At 43.2% G+C, this 10,835-nt stretch overlaps 1 protein-coding gene across 4 annotated transcripts in view; it reads right to left on the bottom strand.

The window, feature by feature from the left end:
* Positions 1 to 7,932, bottom strand: part of LOC117352658 (aquaporin-7-like) — a 54,055-nt gene extending 46,123 nt beyond the window's left edge. For 3 of the 4 annotated variants that reach the window (XR_004537751.1, XM_033929235.1, XM_033929236.1), the window contains exon 1: positions 7,561 to 7,932. Coding sequence is in view for 2 of the 4 variants with exons in the window: in XM_033929235.1 (XP_033785126.1) it covers positions 7,561 to 7,668 (108 nt within the window). In the remaining 2 variants the exon portion in view is untranslated. The remainder of the gene's footprint in view (positions 1 to 7,560) is intronic. The other variant, XM_033929238.1, reaches the window with a different exon arrangement.
* Positions 7,933 to 10,835: the final 2,903 nt, after the last annotated feature.

The following is a 10,835-nucleotide window of genomic DNA, read 5'->3' on the forward strand; positions in this document are numbered from 1 at the left end:
TCCCCCTCTGCTCCCATTCCTGCTTCTGTCACCCCATCCCCAGTCGGCAGTGCAGCCCTTAAATGGGTGTTCCTGACGGCGTCATGAACTTCTTCGGGCAGCAGCAGCATTCACAATTCGCTGCTGTTGCCGGCTTTGGGCCTTCTTCTCTGTCGGGTCCTGCCTTCATGGAAACAGGAAGTAGGCAGGACCTGGCAGAGAGGAAGGCCCAAAGCCGGCAACAACAGCGAATTGTATACGCTGTTGCTGCCTGAAGAAGTTAATGATGCCAGGCCTTGGAGCACCCGGGGTAGACTGTTTCTACTCCTCTTTCCCCCCCCCCCCCCCCGGTATGTCACTGTCCAAATGCTAATTTTCAGAATTGATGTCAAGAGGGGGGAAGTTGGTCAGCCCTGTGCTTCTGTTTACCGTGTTGGGAAGCAGGTAGAATTCGAAGGCAATGTGAGTCTATCACTCAAAACTTATCTATTCAACAAACAAGCCCCGTAACGCCTCCTCTCCGGAAATACCTGGCCACACGCTCGACCCTTTCCCCCCACTTTATTGATCGCTGTCTTCCAGCTCCCCTACCCTCCTCCTTCTTCATCAGCCAAGTTCGGCTAAAGTTGTTGTAAATCCAATAAATGGTGGTAAATCGGCCAGTTCGGCCCTGCTCCCCCCCCCTCTATTGATCGCTTTCCTCCTTCTCTCCTTCCCACTTCCGCTTCTTCAGCCATGTTCTTCTGAAGGTGTTGTAAATCCAATACATTGTTTGTAAATCGGCATGTCAATGCGGATCCTAATGTAATTGTTGCGAACCGCCTAGAACTCAATGGGCATGGCGGTATATAAGAATAAAATTATTATTATTATTATTATTATTATTACTGGTCAATCGCGATCTACCTTTTAGGCACCCCTGGTTTATAGAATCAGGACCTAAACCATATATTTTGGGAGTATCAATTTATAGCTGTGAAATAATTAAGTGCAACATTCTGCACTTTTGTTATCAACAGAGTTACAGACATGGTGTAGGTTGATTTTATGATTCTGATTTTACAACTTTGTACTTGACGTGTCTTATTCATGTGCTGTTATCTGTTTATTTCTCCCAGAATTAATAAAAAGTCATCTAAAACAAATAAAAAGTTAGAAGCATAAATCCATTAATATTAGGCCCTTAGGGCTCCTTTTCCGAAAGCGCGCTAGGGTTTTTAGCGCAAGCACAAAATTACTGCGCACTATAGTGAGACGGTAATGGCTAGCGCGAGCTCAGGAATTTAATGCGCGCAATGGCGCACGTTAAGACCCTAGTGCGCTTTTGTAAAAGGAGCCCTTAGTTATTCTAATAAGAGTTTTAGGAATTATCAGGAAAGGAAAAAAAATGATGAAAGTTCTAATGCCTTTGTATCAAGTCATGATTCGTGCCGTACCTCGAATACTGTTTGCAATTCTGGTCGCCCCCATCTCGAAAACAGATATAGCGGGATTAGAAAAGGTATAGTGGGGATGAGATGATTTCCCCGTGAGAAAAGGCTAAAGGGGCTAGGCCTCTTCAGCTTGGAGAAGAGATGGCTCAGGGCAGGGAGATATGAAAGGGGTCTATAAAATACTGAATGAGGTGCAATGAACAGATGTGAATCGTTTCTTTGCGCTACAAAAATACTAGGACTAAGGGCATATAATGAAGCTCCTCAAAAATCCATCGCTGGACCCTACCTGCCTCTCCAATTATCACCCGGGTTCCCTCCTCTCTTTTCTATCCAAGCTGTTCACCACTGTCTTAATTTTATTTCCTCTTGAGCTATCCTTGACCTGCTTCAAACAGCCTTTCACTCTCTCCATGACCTGCTCCTGGCCAAATCCAAAGGCCTAATCTAATCTTCATTTTATAGACCGAATCTACTAACCTAAGGAGCTCGACTCGGTTTACAGTTCATTAAAAAATGAAAGTAAAAACTGTGGGATAAAACCAGAAATTGGTTAGATTAGATGGATGGAAAAAAAGTTAGAAAAAAAGTATGTTCAATTGCTTAAAATTACTATACGACAGCTAAAATCAAATTAACTATTGTGAAAACAACCAGGTTTTTAAACTTTTTTGAAATTGAAATAATTGATCTACCGGTCTTAGAGAATCTGGAAAAGTCCATTCCAAATTCTCACTAATTTAAAAGTAAAAGATTTACTAAGCTTCCCAGTGCATTGAATACCGTTCAGAGAAGGAAATGCTAATTTGTGAATTGTTGTAATTCTTGAATAGCAGGATCTAAAGGAATTCCCACTAAGGGGAATCAAAGAGTCAAATATTCCATAAAGGAGTTTGAAAACCACACATGCACACTTGAACTGGATCCTATGATGGACCGGAAGCCAATGGAGTTTTTGCAGCAATGGGGAAACATGGTCGTACTTTCTCTTTCCAAAAATAAGTTTGGCCTCTATTCCATTCTCATCCTCCTTGACCTGTCTGTAGCATTTGACACTGTAAATCACTGCCTATTCATCGATACGTTGTCCTCACTTGGGTTTCAGGGCTCTCTCATCCAATGGTTTTCTTCCTATCTTTCCCGTCACACTTTTAGCATTTGCTCTGGAGGATCCACCTCCGCTGCCATTCTGTTTTCAGTTGACGTACCTTAAGGATCTGTCCTGGGACCTCTTCTTTTCTCCATCTACACTTCTTCCTATGGAGCTCTAGTTTCCTTTCATACAAATACAGAGTAAATCAATCAAAATAAAAAACATCCCAAAAGTTAGCACAAAATAGTACTGACTTTTAACAAAGGAGATGGGCCTCAGAGACCTGTGTTCAGGCAAATGACTGCTGATGTTTTTTTTTTGCAGGTCAATGTCTCAATCATCAGCCCAAATTCCCGATACTAATCTCTTTAAATATTTGTAAAAATATTTATATATTTTTTTTGTATTTTTTAACGTTTTAAACCTTCATAAATATTAAATTAACTCTTGAATTTGAATAAGCATGTAATATCAGTACATAGAAACATAGAAACATAGAAGATGACGGCAGAAAAGGGCTACAGCCCATCAAGTCTGCCCACTCTGCTTACCCACCCCCTGTCTATGCCCTAATGACCCAATTTCCTTATCTTGACCCTCGTAGGGATCCCACATGGGTATCCCATTTATTCTTAAAGTCTGGCACGCTGTCTGCCTCGATCACCTGCACTGGAAGTTTGTTCCAATGATCAACCACTCTCTCTGTGAAGAAATGCTTTCTGGTGTCGCCATGAAATTTTCCGCCCCTGAGTTTGAGCGGGTGCCCTCTTGTGGCCGAGGGTCCCTTGAGAAAGAAAATATCATCTTCCACTTCGACACGTCCCGTGAGGTACTTAAATGTTTCGATCATGTCTCCTCTCTCCCTACGTTCCTCAAGAGTGTAGAGCTGCAGTACAGCGCTTATTATTCTCAACAAAAGATAGCTCTCATTATTCAAGAAGCAGTCTGGACAGCACCCGACAGGGCCTCCATTTCACCCTACAAATATTTAAAAAGATTAGTGTGGGGAGTTTGGGCTGATGATTGAGACATTGACCTGCAAAAAAACATCAGCAGTCATTTGCCTGAACACAGGTCTCTGAGGCCCATCTCCTTTGTTAAAAGTCAGTATGCTGACGACTCACAAATCTACCACTCTATACCCCAAATTTTTACCAGAATCTGGGTCCGAGTCTCAGCTTGCTTGTCTGACATTGCTACCTGGATGTCTTGTCGTCATCTAAAATTAAACATAGCCAAGACTGGACCCCTTATTTTTCCTCCTAAACCAGCCTCTCCTCTTCCACCGTTCTCTATTTCAGTGGATAACGTTCTCACTCTCCCTGTCTCATCAGCTCGCAACCTCGGGGGTCATCGTTGACTCATCTTTCTCCTTCTCTTCACACATCCAACAGACTGCCGAAACTTGTTGCATTACTAAATTCTGGACTTTCCTTTCTGAGCATACTGCCGAGACCCTCAACCACATTCCTGTCACCTCTTGCCAGGATTACTGGAACTCGTTTCTCGCGGGTCTTCCACTAAGCCATTTTTCCTCCCTTTTATCGGTTCAGAATTTTGCGGCACATCTCATATTCCACCAGTGTCATTGTGCTCATGTCACTCCTCTCAAGTCGCTTCATTGGCTCCTGGTCCACTTCTGCATACAGTTCAAACTCATCTTGCTGACCCACACGCGTCCTCACTCTGCAGCTCCGCAATATCTCTTATCTCTCCCTATACTCCGCCCCGGGAACTCCATTCATCGGGTAAGTCTCTCTCGTTTGTACCCTTCTCCACTACTGCCAACTCCCAACTCTGTCCCTTCTGCCTTGCTGTGCTTGATACATCAGACTCCATTTCTGGCAGTATTCAAACCCAGACTTAGTCCACTTGAGAAAAACAGGGTACTAAATTCAAAAATGAGAGGGAGAAAAATGTATCTTATATGCACATATACCAAAAATTAAATTAAACGAATATATTCAATATCACTTCCTATTCAGAGATATGAAACTCTGCAAGGTATAAACCCCATCTCGGAGCTTACCATCCAGTCACTGCATATGGTAACATCTAATTTTAGTTTTTATGCCTTTTAGATTTTCATATATTAGTGTAACTTATTACTGAGTTACCTTCTAAATTCTTGCTTTTTCTAAGCTTTTACTTATAGTTTGAATGTAGCAAAATAGCAAGCCACAACATAGAATGAATAAGTTACTTATCTTAACTGTGACTTCAGGGGTCCCGACGCGGCCCCGTTTCGATAACTTCCTCAGGAAACCCGAAATGAAGGATTTTCAAACACTACGGGCTTTCAGGTCCTTCAAAAGACAAAGGCTATGAACCACCCTGCGAAGGGCTTGCAATTAACTTGCCCTGTGGCGTAGCTGTGATAATGTTACCTCCCTGCAAGTGACAAACATAAAATAAACTTGGTGCTTTCAAATGTGTAATTTTCTTTGACTAACTATCCATCTTGATTTTCACGACGAAGTGCTGGCACAAAACCGCAGCACGTTTTTTTAGCACCGGCTACGACAGCGGTAACAGCTCCGACGCTCATGTAGCACGTCATGAAAGAGTTTGTAGGCCGTTACTAAGCCTTTGAATATACATCGTTTGTCGATCGGCAGCCAGTGGGCAGCACTAGAGAATGACATGGTGACAAAATTCATCACCGTTCCCGTCCCCGCGGATAACCACAGGAAATAATCCCATGTCATTTTTTTAGTGTCTATTTCAACCTCGGTCCTTCTACACCAGCATTCTTCAAAGCAAAGCTTGCGGGTCAGTAGTTGTGGCCATTCATACTCTGATTCTTATGGGAGCCAAGGATAATGAAGCCATTGTGACATCACTGATGTGATTGGCTCTTAGGCACTGGTGGAATGAGGCATTATGATATCACAATATCTGCTCTGGATAACAGAGACTGTCATTCTGTAGTGTCTATCTCAACCTCAGTCCTTCTACACCAGCATTCTTCAAAGCAAAGCTTGTGGGTCAGTGGTTGTGGCCATTCATATTCTGATTCTTCCCTCTCTCCTTAAAGAATGACATGAAGATGGTTTCCCGCGGTTACCCGCGGGGACGGGAACGGTGATGAATTTTGTCACCATGTCATTCTCTGTCACGTAGCGCCAGGGTGATCGGGTCTGATATGTTACTATGTGATATATTTATTTATTTTTTTTATTTCGATTTCTATCCTGTTCTCCCAGAAGCTCAGAACGGGTTACAGGTAGACATTTACAATCGTTTGAAAACAAACTAGTCATGACAACAAATAGGTTACGGTAGACAATAACGGAGCTTATTCTAGAGACCAGACTGGTTATAGCGAAGAGTACGAGGAGAAGTATATTGAGGAGGCAGTTTTTAATGGCCCGATTGGCGACTGTCTATGCATGCTACACCTTACAAACTCTAGAAGGAAACTCCCTGAAAAGAACACTAGCAGTGACTCTAGTAGACGTGGGTCATCTCCGACATTCCCTGAAGAGGCGTGAAACATAGAAAAATGAAGGCAGATAAAGACCATATGGCCTACGTAGCCTGCTTAATCATGCTATCTACTATCCCAGGGAGGGGGTAGGCAATTCCGGTCTTTGAGAGCCGGAACCAGGTCAGGTTTTCAGGATATCCACAGTAAATATACACGAGATAGATTTGCATCTCAAGGAGGCAGTGCGTGCAAATCCATCTCGTACATATTCATGGTGGAGATCCTGAAAACCTGGCCTGGCTCCGGCTCTCGAGGACTGGAATTGCCTACCCCTGTACTATCCCCTCCTCTCCCTTAGAGATAAAACATACTTGTCCCATGCTTTCTTGAATTCAGATATACTTTTTCTTCACCGTCTCCACCCGGAGGCCATTCCATGCATTCACCATCCTTTCCATGAATAGTATACGCAAAACGACCTAATCTGGAGAAATTAGCAGCCATTTGTACAACAGAAAGTGTATAGATTTGTTTTTGCCCGTGTTTGGACCTCGTATCTATAACTAAAGCACTTAACCTTATATGTAATGCTCAGTACAAGCACCTACACAATCCGCCTAGCACAGGGGTAGGCAATTCCGATCCTCGAGAGCCACAGGCAGGTCAGATTTTCAGGATATCCACATTAAATATACATGAGATAGATTTGCATCTCAAGGAGGCAGTGCGTGCAAATCCATCTCGTACATATTCATGGTGGAGATCCTGAAAACCTGACCTGCCTGTGGCTCTCGAGGATCAGAATTGCCTACCTCTGAACTAGCATATAGATTTTTGAAAGTCTTATACCAGGGATGTCAAAGTCCCTCCTCGAGGGCCGCCATCCAGTCAGGTTTTCAGGATTTCCCCAATGAATATGCCTGAGATCTATTAGTATACAATGAAAGCAGTCCATGCAAATAGATCTCAGGATATTCATTGGAGAAATCCTGAAAACCCGACTGGATTGCGGCCCTTGAGGAAGGTCTTTGACACCCCTGTCTTATACCGTAAGAGCTGACATGCGTTCCACCAGCCAAGTATTACAATACACTGATAGGATCATCCTAAAATAATTCTCCCAACCAATCAGATGGCAGTTGTCATGCACCAGCCTCAGACAGGACATTAATATAACACATAATAATATTTTTCATGCTCATGTGGCCTTTGGAGATAAGTCTTTAGACCTTTGATTTCCCTAGAGAACGGAAAACCGCCTGGTATTCCCAGATCACTACATCTGCACAGGGAAGAACTCAGATCAAGCTTCACATTCTTTGTTCCCCGTGCAGTTAACTGAGTCTGAAAATACTTTGTTTCTTTACAACTGCAAACTCAGTAAATATAAGCAGAAAGTTGATCTAAAGAGCTTCATTTTTCTCTGGCATCGTACTTTCCAGTCTATACTTTCTACGTGATATTTCAGCAGCTTTGTCAAAGGTGCAGTTGAAATCCTGCATGCCTGCAATGATTGTGTACATAGAGTAGTTTAACTATTGACAGGTACACACAGCAAGTTAACTGAGCAGGTGATCCAGCCCACTGAATCAGCAAAGAGCTGTGGGGAAGCGGAATTCTCTTACCATCATTACAAAGGTCCCCAGAGCCTCCGCCAGCATCTCCCTGGCAGTTCCATTTTTGAGGATGCATTTTTGTTTGATTTTCATAAACTGCTTCCTTTCTGTCTTCATTCTGTAGCGGCGAGGTCAGGTTTGGCACTTCACACAAGACGGTGCAGTTGCAGGAGAGCCAAGTGTACGCTTCGACCTGGGCATGCCTTCAGCACCGTCTTACAGCCGATGCCATCGGTTAAAAACTAGCAAATCCAAGGGAGGAAGAAACAGCCCTCGGAGGGTTAGTTTTCTTTCTTTAAGAAAAAAAAATAAAAAATCTCGGTAATTGTAGACCAGTATTAATGAAGTGAAATATCGGGCTGCAGTTTTCTGTTGTAAAGTCTCCTCTGCGTCTTGAAGACTCCAAGGTCCAAAGTGGATTCTTTTGCCAGCCAAGCAGAGCTGTAAACAAACTCTCTGCTTCACAGAGCTCCCTGTCGCCTACGTTTAAAGAATTTAATTGTCAGGATAGCTCAATGTAGTGTCAGAAGGAAGCTAACATGAAGACTTATTATCCTTGTCAGCTTGTGGGTTATGGAGTTATAAGCCACCCTCTGGATCAAACCTAGGCTACATCAGTCTTCATCCACCCAGGGTGTGAGTTATTTAAAAGATAATAAGTGAGTGCTGTAATTTAAACTCAGATAAATACAATATGCCTGACATAATAATCACTGCGGCAATCTGCTTGTGTATATATATATATATATATATATATATATAGGTCAGGGGGAGAAAGTAAGGAGTGCTGCTGGACAGGGGGAGCAGGGAAGAGGGACTGGAGAGCAGGGAAGAAGTGCTGCTGGACAGGGGGAGCAGGGAAGAAGGACTGGGGAGCAGGTAAGGAGTGTTGCTGGACAGGGGGAGGTAAAAGGAAGGGAGAAGGCCTACTGCTGGACAGGTGGAACAGGCAAGGGGTGATGGTGGACAGCCGAGTAAAGAGAGAGACAGAAAGCGGCCAAGGAGAGAGAGAGAGAAAGAAAGAAAGACACACACTTCTATTCTAGCACCCAGCTAAAGAGAGAAAAATAAATAAAACCACACACACACACACACATATATAATCTAGCACCCGTTAATGTAACGGGCTATAAAACTAGTATATATATATATATATATACTAGCTGATTCCCCGGCGTTGCACGGGTATTTAATTATAGCAATAACACTGTAAATGGATTCAAATAAAGATACTTTATAGTGGTGAATGAAATTATTTTTTTACAGCTTTATAAAAAGTACAATATTCAAATTATAATGTGAAATATTTGACAAAATGAATACAATACAACTAACACAAAACTTGATTATAAACAACATTTTTAGTTTCACCTCCAGGAGCAAGAACATATAAATTCTTGGGTGAACCCACCCTTGAGCAAGCAACATAGAGTTGACCATGGGAAAAACAGGGGGATCTTAAATCCACTCCACAGTATGTAATAGTCTGTCCCTGTGATTTGTTGATTGTGATAGAGAATGCAAGTCTCACTGGAATTTGCAATCTCTTAAACTAAAAAGGAACATATGTTGCAAGTTTCGTTCAAATCGGGCAAGCCGTTTTTGCTTTGACAGCTTTTTACATTTTTTCCATTGACATGAATGGGTGAAATCTGATTTTCTGTTTGTAGCTCCGCCCACGTGTGCAGGTGGGCCGCGAGACCCCCAGAACATATCACCCCAGGTAGTGAGGGATCTGCATACCAAGTTTCGTTCAAATCGGGCAAGCCATTTTTGCGTTGGCAGCTTTTTACATTTTTTCCATTGACATGAATGTGTGAAATCTGATTTTCTGTTTGTAGCTCCGCCCACGTGTGCAGGTGGGCCGCGAGACCCCCAGAACATATCACCCCCGGTAGTGAGGGATCTGCATAACAAGTTTCGTTCAAATCGGTCAAGTCGTTTTTGAATTACTGTGAGAATGGCAGTTTTTTACATTTTTTCCATTGACATGAATGGGTGAAATCTGATTTTCTGTTTGTAGCTCCGCCCACGTGCTCAGGTGGGCCGCGAGACCCCCAGAACATATCACCCCAAGTAGTGAGGGATCTGCATACCAAGTTTCGTTCAAATCGGTCAAGCCGTTTTTGCGTGATCGCGGCACATACACACACACATACACACATACATACCTCCGATTTTATATATATAGATATATATATATATATAAATATTTTTTAAAGCTGACTTTTCCTTCTCCTCTTTGCCCTGGCTTGCTAACACTTGACAATCCCAAAAAACTGGAACCAAAAACCCACAAAATGAAAACCAAAGAAGAAACAAAAGTGGGAATGGGTTGAACATCCACCACACTATCCAAAAGGGGATTCCAACAGAACAAACTCTTGAAGCCTGACAAAACAACTGTCGAATTCTACAGGAATGAATTAGCCAATATGCAGGAAGTGGAGAGAAAAAAAAAAAGCCCCAGAGAGAAGTGCAGGTGTATAGCGGTATAAATGTCGATTCTTCAAGGATGCCTTCTACTGCCTTGATTTACTCTGGCACGTCCCTGATGACATCATCAGAGACGCAGCAGAGCAAATCAGGGCAGCAGAAGGCCCTGAAGCAGCGTGTGTAGAGTGCTGCGGACGCTGATGGAGTTGGCAGGTTTGTCTGGACCGCGGGAAGGGAAGGGGGTCGGCAAGGGACTAAGTGAGCCGGTTAGACGGCGGGAAGGGATGGGAGGGTCAGATCGTGATAGAAGGGTCATCGGGGGTTCGAGTGCTTCGAGGAGAGCTGCGCGAGGTGGGGGGTGCCGACGAAGAAATTACTTACTGTGAATGAGGGGGGAGCCGGCAAGACCACAGGGACCGTTTTATGTGCGCATTCGCACTCCTGCCTGCCACGGACATACGGATCACAGATCACGCAGGTAGGAGTGTGCAAGCGCGCTTAGCATTTTATTATAGTAGATTAATTGTACGGCACTGTCAAAGTTTGAAAACCAATAAAGATTAATTTAAAAAAAAAAAGAATAATAATAAAAAAAAGAAATTAATCAGTAAAGAGCTCCATTTAAATATGAAGATAACTGGAGGCAGCTACTTTTTTTCCATGCCTTCTGGCTTTGTCTGCATATACAGGCCTTTTGGAAGAGGATGGGAGCCTCCATCCTGCGAGTCTTGGGACGCAGATTAATTCTGTCACCAGAGGTCCTTTTGTTAGGTATGATGGGGGTCTAGTGGCATCCAGGGGAGAGGGCTGAAAACTATTTTGAAGGAATGGGTCTCGGTTGCCTCCCC

Source organism: Geotrypetes seraphini, chromosome 1, assembly GCF_902459505.1.
Source record: "Geotrypetes seraphini chromosome 1, aGeoSer1.1, whole genome shotgun sequence".
NCBI lineage: Eukaryota > Metazoa > Chordata > Amphibia > Gymnophiona > Dermophiidae > Geotrypetes > Geotrypetes seraphini.